A 13,032-nucleotide genomic window follows, 5' to 3' on the forward strand; every position below is an offset into this window, starting at 1 on the left:
GGCCTTCCTGTGGAACTATTTACATGCCATAAAGTCCTTATAGACAGAGAATGTGGCATCTGTAACATCGGGCCCAACAGGATAGATAACCAATCCTTCTCCTGTTTCTAAAGGTGTGTGCCAAGGCTGTACTATTGCCCCTTTATTAATGTGTCTTATTATTAATGATATTGCTGTTACACTGTTAACATCTCCTGTAGATGCCCCAGCATTAAATAGTGAGCAGCTAAGCATCCTCCTTTTTGCTGATGATGCTGTCCTTTCTACTTTGCCTTTTGGTCTAAGGAAAGCTCTCAACATATTTTATGAACTCTGCAGATCCAAAGAATTAATAATAACCGAAAATAAAACGAAGTTTATTATCTGTAATTGGAAAGTGTACCCAGTTATCAATATTAAACTAAATGTTGTTTTTATAGAATAGGTGCCACGTTTTGATTATTTGGAGGTGTGTTTCTAAAACAAAAGATCATGGAGGACCAGTTAGTTAAATCTGTTCTAACATTAAAGCGAAGCTCAGGAGTAACTTTTCAAAACAAGTTGGAGGCAAAGTTATTGAACCGGCTCTTGAAGTGTACCGAGTCCAGACTCTATCTGCTGTACTTGGAGGTCATTCGAATGTAGAAAATCTGGCTTAAATTAGGAGTAATGGGTGAGGAAAATACCATTAGGATTAAACCTGTTCTTGTCTGGCTTAAATTGTGGATAAAGGTTGAAGTAATTGTCTGCAGGGGTGCAATGATTGAGGTTTTAAAGGGCAACAACATCAAACCATGGCTCCGGATCTCCCACATAAAAGATACCTTAAGAATGTTAGGGATGGGCTACAGATGGGACAGCACAGGTACAATTGAAGATACTAGCACTAGCTCTGTGTAGAACGCTTACCACAAATATGTTCTCTGTAACAACTAATCACCAAGCATCTCTGTACTGACCAAGCACCAAGTATTCTTGTAATCTACGCCGTGATACCTGAGTGTTTGGGCGTATAACCAAATAAAATAAATCAATTACTGGGATTGACCTTTAAGGGACGACTAGATTGAGCATATGAGAAAGAACCTATTATCCTTTACATGAGATCCAAAACTTCTTTGTGCCTTGAAAATTACTTGGATCTGTGTATCTCCAGAGAGGATTCTTTATACTATAAGTTGCTTGGGAATTCTCCCTACTATGAGCTTTACTTGCAATTGAAACTCATCTAATTCTAAATTAAGTCCGATGTGCAAGACCTCACCAGCTGTCTTTCACCTGTTTTTTTGGTGTCCACATTTTAATGGCATTCGTCGCTCATGGGTAGCTCCTTTGTTTAAACTCTTTAATGTCCGAGTGATAATTGATGCTATAGACTTGTGCAAAGCTGCTCATTGAGAAATATGTGTATTTTCAGTATCTTGCTTTCTTGTCAGGTCATGGAATAGGCATGTGAAATTCCTGCCATAAACTCTGTTTTAGCGTTATTTTGGGTTTTGGGTTTTTGTTGTATTTAACCAATGATGTTTATTTTTATTTTTATTGTAATAGTGTCTTTTTATGAACAGCTAATGCAAAAGTTTTTAATCTGTAGGTGTCTCTTTATATTGTTTGATGGAAAGGCTTACAAAATAAACATTATCATCATCATAATGTGGTTTATAGTGTATATTGAGGCTTGTATGGGATGGGTTTTACCAAACAGGAGGGGTGGAGGCGAATAAAGCTACCATGTGTAGAGCCTCTGTAATTAGAGTTGGCATATATGCTGAGGCCGTGAGCATCACCGATGACTTCATAATGAATTGAATTCCAGTTCTTCCTGTTCCTGTACTGGTGTTCTTCAGTCTGGGTTGCTGCAGAGTTGTATGTGTGCAGTCAATCGCTCCTAGAACCCTTGTGAAGTGTGCAATGGAATAGAAGGCTCGTGCTACTCTCTTTCATGCATGTGCATTGAAGCACCAGATGTAAGCAGCAGAATTGTGTGCTTGTGATATTCCCCCTGTTAGAGCTGTGGTCCACTGGAAAGTACCCATAGCAATAAAGTGCAGGGCGGCAAGCACTTACACATTGAGGTATAACATGCATTTACATGATATTGGGTGTTAAATGTAGTTCCCACTCACCACATCCAATGTGACTTGTGGTTGAAACCTGTACCTGCCATTCGCCTCCTCGTCAATCAAGTGGATTGTCCTGATGTGGAAGACCCTGCCCTTCATCCTCCTCCTTTTCTCTCTGGCATGGTGTGCCAGTGCGAGCGTGGTCAGCTTTGGATATGCCAGTTTGGGAATGTTTGGCACTATTTGCGTGCTGAATTTGTACTTTGCCCCTGCTCTGGATAGATACAAAGATGAGGGCGAATTCCATTTATCTCGATGGTGCAATTGGGTTAGTGATTTAGGGTACATTAGCACTTTGATGGGTGTGACTGTTCCTTTGACTATTGCCTCCCAGAGTACTCCCATGGCGATCCCTTGTATTGCACTATAATGAGCCTTCATGCATATTCCGTCCAATTCTCCTCCCTCGCGTTTGCCCTTCCTTTGTGCTCTTGTGGCGGTGACGCTAATGGCACAGTGTGCTACTCCATGGTGTTTACAGCACTGTGTCCATGCTATGCGGCCTTTATTAATCAGTGATATTCTTTGCAACACGTGTGACTCCTACGATTTGGGTGCAATCTCACTTTTCACAGCGCAAAACAGTTTGTGAATCAAGCCTTCAGGAGTTGTATTACAGAAGCTTTGCAATCAGCCCTATAGTCTTGAATGCATTTTTGCATCAGGGTATTGTTGTAGCACTAGTCTTATGCCCATTTGCAGAAATGCACTGCAAGAATATGTTTTTGTATGAGTGATGATTGCACTTGCACCAATGCTACGTTGGTGCAATCATCTGCAACATGCTGCTCAGTCTGGCTGTGCGTGTGTATGCCGCATGTACAGATTCACCCACGAGGCCCAGTGTCGTTTCCCCCAAAGCATTCGACATCGTTCAAAGGTAGATCAGTATGACTTTTCCAGACACTGTAAAATACAAAACATTATATTCCAAAAGTCATCATAAAATACATCTTCACAGACTTGCTATTAAAACTTGTTATGTTTCCCGGAATGAAACAAGTCAAATTTGTGATACCATGTGTTTTCCCAGATGTTATATAAAATAGATTGGATTTAAACTGGTGCAGCTCATAAAAAAAGTAATTTTGTTTCATAGACAGCTTTAAGCAATGCTTTTTTTTTTTACATCATACGTATCTATTAGAACATATAGAAAACATGACTAAGTATCGCAAAGTTTAGCTAAAAAACAAATACAAAGTTTCTCCCACCATAACATATATTTTTATATTCAGAGAAACAAAGAGTTAAAAAGAGTAGATGATTAAACATACCTTAAAAAACCTTGACAATTCCATGAAAAACGTTGTTAAATAAACATTGTGGTTTATTTACAATAGATTTATTTGTGTTTTTATTAACAACGTTATTACTTTCTTCTTCAGAACAGGGTTTGAACAGGGTTTTGCAGGCCATTTTGGTGATTTGCAGGTTGCTAGAGAAATGATTGAGAAAGGATGCCAGGCATCTGATGTATGGCGGCGATAGTTGTACATCAAAGGCGTGCCTAGCAAGGTTTGGTCTAGATGGAATTCATCTGAGCTCTCCTACTTTCACACTGGTAGTGCTATCAGTAAGGAACGATGAGATCCCATTTAGGGCCAGGTCTTTACTTCCCATGGTGATGCTAAGTCTATTAATGGGTATGAGGTTATCCACAGTATTGAATTAGTAGTAAAGCTGGGATGTTGGTGATTGCTTTGAGGATCTCCTTCTGTAAAATTAAACAAGCAATGGCAAAGAAAACAGATGTGGCTATTGAGAAGGCATGCGATAGGCATTTGCCAGGCACTACCATAATGGTACAAGGTGACAATAAGATGGCAGCAGGTTAAAAATTGTGTGATTGCTTACGCATATTATAGTGGGTCCCGGCCATGCCTATTTAACACCTAAGCACAAACTAAAACCAATGGCTTTGCCAATGCTTTTTTTTAACAGGAGTTCAGTGCAAGGAACATATATTCTTGAGTGGCTGAAGGCACACTTTTTTAAAGTAATTTTCATTATAACGGAAACACCTTTCCAGCTCCAATTAAGCCTTTAACTCTGACCAGCCCACTTAACAACGACACTGTCAAGCCGACGTTTGCTGTTACCACTTGATAGAGCTTAAATAGATCCTAGAAGGATGACTTTTGGCCAGAGAAGGGAAGGTCGAGTGGGACTGGCCTTAGCGATTAGTATGGCCATGGAAAGTCTATGGGTGGGTAGATAACTAAACAACACTCACAAGTTGACTGTCCCATTTCACATGTCATCTCCCTCCTGGTTGTGCTACAATGCAATATTTTCAGCTTCTAGGTGTTGCATAAGCACCACATAATATCCACAACTAATGATAGCTGTTTCGGTGCTCCTTAGTGCAGTGAGTCTTGTCTTTCACTAAATCCAGATAAATGTGCTGTGTTTTTCTTCCCGTATATGTGCCAGGTACGAAATGTTCAATGCACGGCGGATGTTGGTTGGGTTTTTGCAGTCAAGGTAGTTTTTGTTTTGGATAGTTCTCCCTCCTTGAGAGGTGCTGGGATAATGCCTGCTCTCAGAAATGAACTGCAGATGAGGGAGATGGCAGATCATACGTGATAGACATTGCTAGACAAGGGAGGATCGGTTCCCACTAAGCCGTCAAAAACAGAGTAAATATCAGTGGAAGAGGTGAATTTGAAGTCTGAGAGCACAGGAATGTTCTTTGCAGGGATGCAGGGGGTATCAAAGAAGTTAGACCTTTCCCTAGTGATGTCCTGAATCGTGTGGATTTTAACTTTGAACGTTTGGGCCAACTTGTTTGAAAGTACTGCAAGCATGCGAGGTCTGTCGATATTTGAAGTGGAGCACTCACTAATGTCTTTGATGAGTGTATGGTTGTGCTGTCATGAACATGCGAACACCATATGCATATGCATTGAAGCATATGCACTACAAATTGTTTTACGACGCAGTGTGGGGTAATTTCCAATTTACTATTAAGATGTTGTGAATAAAAGAGATGCAATTATATCATACATGTAACTTTGAGGCAAATCTGTGTTTAAGGTTAAGGTTACAAAATTAACAACACACATCAAGAAGTCATTAATTAAGGATGTAGTATAGGATTATTTCAAATTGAACTCTATGAATTGGATCAATTAACGTGACACTGAAGAAGCAAGGTGAAAGCATATTTGACCAGTAACTGTGCGAAACACGTTTTAGCCAAAGCTAAATGCTAAGGATGAATTATTTTAGATTCATAATTTTTTTATTTTGTATGAAAACAGTTCACTCCAAGGATCTGAATTCTGATGTTTAGGCGTTAAGTAGATTCAATGTATTTGTAAAAGATTTTTAATAGATCGAAATTAAAAACCTTTGATATATTTTGCAACTACTATATTTACTTTTATATCAAATGTATCACATAACATTAATTGGATTTGTATAAATTGTAGCGTATGCACACTCGACATTTTCAAGAAATTAAGGTTGCTAAATTTGATAAAGTTCTTCTTTTAGCATAAAGTTCTTCTCTTAGTGTAAAGTTGTCAAACCAAGTGTTTGCACTTTTCTCAGGGTATTTTTTATCTGGGTGGCTGGACCAAGGATGTCTATTACTCAGTAATCTCTTGACCAGAGACAGAAATGACTGGGAAGATAAAGGTTTGTCTGGAGTTTAGATTAGTTATCTTCCTTAGGGGTATGAAAAAGGTATTGGTAGGATATCAGTTGGCTTGTTTCACATATGCCATTTTCCAAGGATCAATTAGTGATCTGGCCATGGGACAAGAATATGACATTCCACCCGTAGAGGGATATTACTTGATATGATGACATTGAGATCATTGCCTGTTACTGCGAGTGGCTAATTCAACCGAGGAAGAGAAACCAAGATCATCCATAGTGTTAATGACCTGGCTGCCTGTTTGTTTTATAGTGAGTCAGGCCAGGGATGTATGTCTCCTAGGATCTGCATTTTATCCAAATGTATTAAAGACATCAAAGCCTCACAACTGCAACACTTAAAGCAACCATAACCTGGCCATTGTAATCCTACAGCAAATATAACCTCTTTCACCAGACACTGCTTATGACATTGGTAGTGGGGCTGATTGTCATGCAGAATCAGGTTTTGCAACTAATCTGTACTGTTTGCTTGTGCCTTGTATCAAATCAGATTAAAAATGACACTATGCGGTCTTAGGTACTGCGGCTGTACTTGGCTGTCCGTGGTCTTAATGTCATGTAGGAGTTGTGGGTGAGTGCACATCATTTGTGTTGGCATATGAGGAGGAATGATTGTGTGGCACAGCTGTGCATAGATACCCCAACCACACTGCACTAATAAGCCACACAGAACACATGCATGTGTACACACACAATCCACTAATGCATATCCAAAAAAGTATCCCTGCAACTATGTGAATGCATGCAATACAATCTTGATACACATAAGCAAAATATGTGGATTCAATACACATGACATGCATACACAGAAACAACATGAAATACAGAAATGCACCTCGTTCTGAATGCTTAGTGTTTGGGGGGTTTGGGCACAGGCTGCACCATGAGCACATCAATTGTCTCGGAGGTGCTCAAGAAATTGCTGAAGTCCATTCCCTGGTAAAATTGCCAACTATGCACAGCCACATGGCAGTGGTGTCAATGGGGGTGACTTGGTCATGGCTGCTGGATCTATGCAGTACACAACTGTAGAAGTGTACACTGGGCATGCACTGCGGCTATCTATGCTCAATAGCAATATTGTGGCTCTGGGAGAAGAACAGGGCAATCAACAAGGCCTTGAATGCCCTTCCCTGGGAAGGGTGTCCACTGGGCATGGCCACATGGCATTGTCAGAGGCCATTTCAGGTGGCAGAGGTGGTATGGAGAACATGGCCAAAGGCTATACGCTGGGCATTTTGGCCACTGTGCCTGGTTGCAGGTCTGTCGAAGTGGGCACATGGGGTTTGCATGTGATGCATAGCTGGCAAAATGCCTACTAGGCATGACCAGAGGGCATCTTTGGTATTTACAAATTGTCTGGTGTAGGCCTAGGGCAAACAGATGATTCAATGACCTTTAGCCACATTGCATCTCTGGAAGGAGTCTGTAGCATGATCACACAATTCCATGGGCAATACCCACTGGACATGGCCATATGCCAGGATAAGTAGGCACATGGGTTGTATAGAAAGTTCCTGTGATAAGACTGAAGGCCATCAATAAAAAGAACTTGCATGGAACAAACACATCCATACACAGACAGCAATCCAGAGCAAGAACAAACACAGAATGTACAGACTATCACAGAATATAAAGATAGGCACACACTCTGAGTGGAAGGACAGGAAGCACAACAGCCACAGACAACTGTGGTAAGGCTGAGAAATGACACACGTGACACTAAACAAATGTTGCTAAAACGATGGCTTTATTTATTCTTTGGTCAAGAAAAGAATCGGACCATACACCTATTGGTTTCTAAATTTAGGATGTTACTAAACTGAACAGTGGTGTGGGTCAACAAAAAATAGGGATTTCTCTACATTTCAGGAACTAGTGTTGAAATAATAATGTTATTAACATATACTTAAAATTCCTTTTGACTGCTGGGACACCCTTTTCTACAACATCCAAGCGACACGACCAAAAGAAAGGCTGAATCCTAGTCTTAAGTCTTCTTAGTCTCCTCGATACTTTATGATTTCAAATAAATGTTCAAAAATGTGGCCAACACTAGTGTTCACAATTCCCTCTCCTAAATTGTCCACTTCTAACCGAACGGAACAATACAGATATGTTCTCCTAGCAAGCCTCGCCCTGTGATTATTCACAGTCTGGACCCCTTTCCAGTCTCCCTGCTTAACCCATGAGTTTCATAATCTCGCCGATGTGTTAGGCTTCTCATATTCCTTTCTCGGGCTTTAGCTCAGTCTCTGGTCTCACAACACTCCTTCTAAAGCTGGGTTTCTCAGCTATAACTGAAGGCCTCTCAGAGACCTTGCCTTTCTTCAGCATTCTCTTGAAGTCTATCCCAGGCCGTGGGTTTCCTCATCATTCACTTGAGGTCTCTCCCAGACCTTAGGTTTCTTCCACATTCACAAGGGTGTTTCTCAGTTCCGCATTCAGGGTACTTTTCATACAGGTGACATTATGCCAACCTCCTGCCAGAGTACTATTCTTTAGGATGTCCTCTGCCATCAGGCTTCCTTCTGTTTGGTTTAGGGACCTCTCGCAGGGTCTGCCTTCCTTGCAGCAGCCGGCCCTACTGCAGAGAAACTGCTGTAGGTTTGCTAAAAATCTGTACTATAGTTTCCAAGGGAGCCTTTTCCAGGTGTGTCCAGAGATCCTCTGGAAGCACATTGGCTTCCTGCCAACCTTGTCCTTTTATTTTTCTAGGTCATCTTCCCACTCTTGATTCCAGTCTTCGTTTCCCCCTTTTTTATCGTTATAGTTGATATGATATGATATGGCATTTATAACGTGCTAATTCACAAGTGTTTCAAGGTGCGACGAGGCAAGGGAGGGCATACAGAGTGGAGACAGAGACAACAATCCTACTAGGCCAGGTGACATTAAGATTGCCGTAACAAGTTCCTCTGGGGTTTATGAACTTATATTGGTCCTTGGGACTGGCTGGGGCATTCCAGGTGTGTTTCAGGGCTTTGGACTTGCTCCGAGTTTGTGTTTTCACGAATGCCTTTTCACTTCCTTCTATCAGAATCTTAGCATTGGCTAACTAGGCGATTTCTCTCACCTGTTTGTTCAGTTTCTTTAAACGTAACTTGTATTATCGCCGCCTTGGAATCCTTGTGGCGTGTTTGCAGCGTTCCGTGACTACAGGGTAATGACAAAAAGTGTTGTGCTTCTTCTCTGCCTAACCACTGGGATTGCAGTTCTTTGAACCCTTCATGTGGTGAGTTGGAAACTTATTTTTTCAGGTTGCCTTTACATGTCTCTTTGGTTTCCAAACGCCGTGTTGGTCGGGCTGGGCAATGCTTGCCCACTGCCTGCAATGAGTTTAGCAGGGGGAATGGGTGATGGAATTAATTTCGGAAATTCTCTGGATACTAGAAAGTTATCACACAAGAATGTATACCTTTTTTGTGCAAGGATTCTGTTAGAAATACCCTGTGATATTTTCCTGAGTGGTTTTAAAGCAAGGGTCTGTAATGCCCCTCAGAGTGTTGGGCGTGGCTAGCATCTATGACCCCACTTCGTTCACCCTTTGGCAGGTGCATTAGGTAAGGGCTGGACTACTTGATACACTAGAGGCTCACCACCTTCACATTTCAAGATGGGATAAGTCACCACCCAACACATCCTGAAAACACAAATATACCATGTGCATGTAACGTGTATGTGCAAACATAATGTTTCAAGGGAAGTGTACAACACAATCATTCACAATTGAGGAAATTAGTGGAAAAACACATCATTTTAAAGAATTGAAGTGACTGGTCAGAAAAATGATGAAGCCTACAGATGCAGATGCTATATGTGATAGGTTAAGGTATACCACTTTTACTGATTCGTCGATCTGGATGACTGGTGCCCACTTCATTCATTCAACAATGGCATCTTTTCCTCCTTTTCTGCAGATGATTGATTGAACATACAGTAGTTACCATTTTATATTTGTCGTTTCTTAAATGTGCCTTACGTATGCAATATTTGGAACAGCAAAATACAATTTCAGGAAAAGTTTGAAGAGGACGTCACTGTCAATTCAGTTTGTCCCAATACATTCTCTCCATGCAATGTGCTGTGCACTGTGGGGTCTTAGATTGCCTATCTCTACCCTTTGAGCTCGATGAATGGGGTGAGAGGTATGATCGTGCGGGTTCTCTGTTGGCACCTAGTTTCCAAAGTTGTGTGGCATTACCAATAGGAGAATTGTGGAACACATGCCAAGGTGAATTCTGTAAGGTCCTCTGCAATGCCCCCACGTGGAGGGCCATCATACCCTTGTATATCATTGCATTGTAAACTCGTTGTGGAGATTTGCGTTCAAAGGGATTTGCTGCCAATGTGCTGGGCACTCTGGCTATGTACTGCAGCTCAGAGGCATGATGATTATATTTAAATAGAAAGCTCTACTTTCTGTGCCAAAGACAGAGGACAGGATATTGCTTCAATGTAAAAGGCTGTGACGAAGAAGATGTACAAGGTGATCAAACAGTGGGATAATCTCTTACATGCGATCCTTGCTACACACAGTCTATTCTTCCTCTTGCCTTGCCCCACTACCGGCCCATGCTGTTGGCGTTCCACGGACAGAGGACTGGTTTAGTAGACTGAACAGTGGGCTGGGGTGAGTGGGGATATTTTTACACACAAAGTAAAGGTGGGGGAGGAGTTATGCATCTGGAACTGTGCAAGCATGTTTGCCTATTATCTGGCCGTAGGCTGGCCCCAATGGTGTGTAACGACTAGGCAATGCATGAACTCATAGGGCCATGCATGTAGCAACAACATCCTCTTTTCACAATGTGTACGTTCATAGAAAGGCTGTGGCGCACATCCAGAAATCAACAGCGAATGTGTGAGTAATCCAAAATAACATCGATGATGTATTACTATTTGACAAAGTATTGCACCATTCAAGCTTGGAAGTTACTTGATGCTTGCCCGTACTCTGTGAGGTAATATATTCTGCAAAGTGTCGCTCACCTTTGTGCTTCCCCTTTTTCTCTTTTCTGGCGCTGCCAGATTGAGAGCTGGCAGCTGTCGCCTTGAGTTTCTTGTTCGACTTTGGAGCCTGAGTGTCTGCGAGCACCTTTGCCTCTTCCTGCTCCGCCTCCTGCACTGCTCGCATATTCAGGGGGCACCAGAAGAAGGGACAAAACAGAATGGAAGCAATCGAAAGGAAATAAGTGAGAAATACATACACATGCGTCATTTCAAGCACAACCGGCAAATGTTACGAGCAGATCGAATGAGTCAAAGTACATTGCTAAGAATTGCTAAGTGCCCGATTTAACTCGCCTGCGTCCCTTTCACGATTTATCGTTTTTATTGATGCAATCGAAAATGACAATCAATATTGCAAGACAAGAGGCGACCTGCAATTGGCACCTTTCTCTAAGGTAAATGCTTATCAATTAAGAACATTGATTCAGTTGAGTCATTTAACTTAAAGATCTTTTGCGGCGAGTTTTTTGTTTCAGTTTTATCTTTGAAAGATACAGATATAGTGTATAATCTAAATGCGTTGCTTAGTATATATTGCCTGAATGTGTTAAAATTGCATATTTGTCAAGCCCGAATTACAGCTATTATTTTTCAGGTGAGCCTTTGATAGGTGTGACAAAATCCCAAGCGTAACCTTGGGGACCAACAGTGGGATAGCCAAAGGGGGCCGGTGCCGCCCTGGGCTTGTGGAGGCTAAACCCAGAGGAGGTTTAAGGGTGAATCCTCAGATCACCCCAACTGAATCCCTCGCTAAGGCAGGGGGCAGGCACAGGGGTACTCACATCCTTAAACCCCTGATAGTTACCCATGACCAACTAAAGGTCTGTCATAGAAGCACTCACAAGTCCACCACCCTTTTCATGACCGCCGAGAGAGTTGGTCATAGGACAACTCACATCCCCAGCAACAGTACTGACATGCAAAACATCCAAAGAAGCAGTCATATGGGTACGCACAAACCTGCCACAAAAACGCCTTTATGGGAGGGCAAAAGGGACTCATGCCCCTGGCCCCACTTGGGGGGGGGGGGCAGGGTGGCGTCCCACAAGCTTCAGTGATTCAAAGAAGTCAGTGCCCATTTTTACAAACCATGCATGGATATTTTAGGGTGCGGTGCTGGAGCTCTAACCCTGCTGCCTGGATGTTGTTCACAAGCACATTCTGTTCTGATCAATTTATCCTGTAAAGATTTGTGTTCAATGTAGTACACACCGAGGTCTAGATTCTCAAATCAGTTTTGGGTGCAAGTGATGAAATGTGCTAGCAGAAAACCAAAAATGGTGCACCCAAGTCCACAAAGAGTGATGCACACATTCAGATCAATGTTTCACTCTCTTTGCTCATTTGTGCAAATAAGGGTACTTTTTCCACAATTTAATACACATCAGGAATACATAAATGGGATGCACTTTGACATGCTCCCTGCAGGCACAAACGTGTATGAGGGGCTGGGTGGTGCATGTTTGCGCTACTGTTCAGCCACTCCTGAAATGCACAAGTTACCTTTGAGAATAATGTGACCTGCGCATCTTCTGAATTAAGTGCATATGAAGAAAGCGCGTCGCCTATGCTTTTTTCATTTGCATTCATTTTTGCGATCTGTTCTAGTTTGTCTGTTCCCTATAACAGACCTCCTGTAGCATTCTCACCCTTCTGTGGGGAATATATTGTTAAGTGTAATCCTGAAAGCTGAAACGCATATACATACATGCATTTGAGTGCCACACTGTTTTCAGAAGATAGCTCAGCGTGGCAAGTATCAATTACAAAGATTTGTGTACATATGCCAGATCACAGTAAAACATTCCAGCAAGGCAGACTTAGCCGTTCTTATGTCCTAGGTGGATAAACATGCATGTATACATACTTTCTTGATAGTACTAACTACTGCTCTACACAACAATGTACATGCTTCAGATAGGCAAGCTATAAAAAGTAAAATAGCATCAGTGAGATGATGGTCTAGAGCTTGGTTCCTCCAAAAGAAGGTTGCAAATACTAGCAGCCACCTCCAAAAAAGAGCATACAATGTTAGTCGGGAGAGGTATTTAAGTATTAAAATTCATGAACATGGAACCAAAGTGTTGAGGCTCATATACTGGCTTTGCAAGCAGATATTAGAGTGATCACAGACAAATCATCTTATCTCACTGTATAATACTCTGCTGCCTCCCGTGAGACGGTTTACCTCCTCAAATAATGGTGGCATTGTTTAGCCCATTGTCTAATCTTTCTTTATAAAGGCCAT

The 13,032-nt window shown here is 41.7% G+C and overlaps 1 protein-coding gene across 3 annotated transcripts in view; it reads right to left on the minus strand.

Moving 5' to 3' along the window:
• The window catches only part of TUB (TUB bipartite transcription factor), a 1,920,898-nt gene that overhangs the window by 404,712 nt on the left and 1,503,154 nt on the right, over positions 1-13,032 (minus strand). For all 3 annotated transcript variants that reach the window (XM_069623730.1, XM_069623732.1, XM_069623731.1), the window contains one exon: positions 10,764-10,898. In XM_069623730.1, the coding sequence (XP_069479831.1) occupies positions 10,764-10,898 (135 nt within the window). The remainder of the gene's footprint in view (positions 1-10,763; positions 10,899-13,032) is intronic.

The sequence above is a fragment of the Ambystoma mexicanum genome, chromosome 11 (genome assembly GCF_040938575.1).
Source record: "Ambystoma mexicanum isolate Mex_15411 chromosome 11, UKY_AmexF1_1, whole genome shotgun sequence".
Taxonomy (NCBI): Eukaryota; Metazoa; Chordata; class Amphibia; order Caudata; family Ambystomatidae; genus Ambystoma; species Ambystoma mexicanum.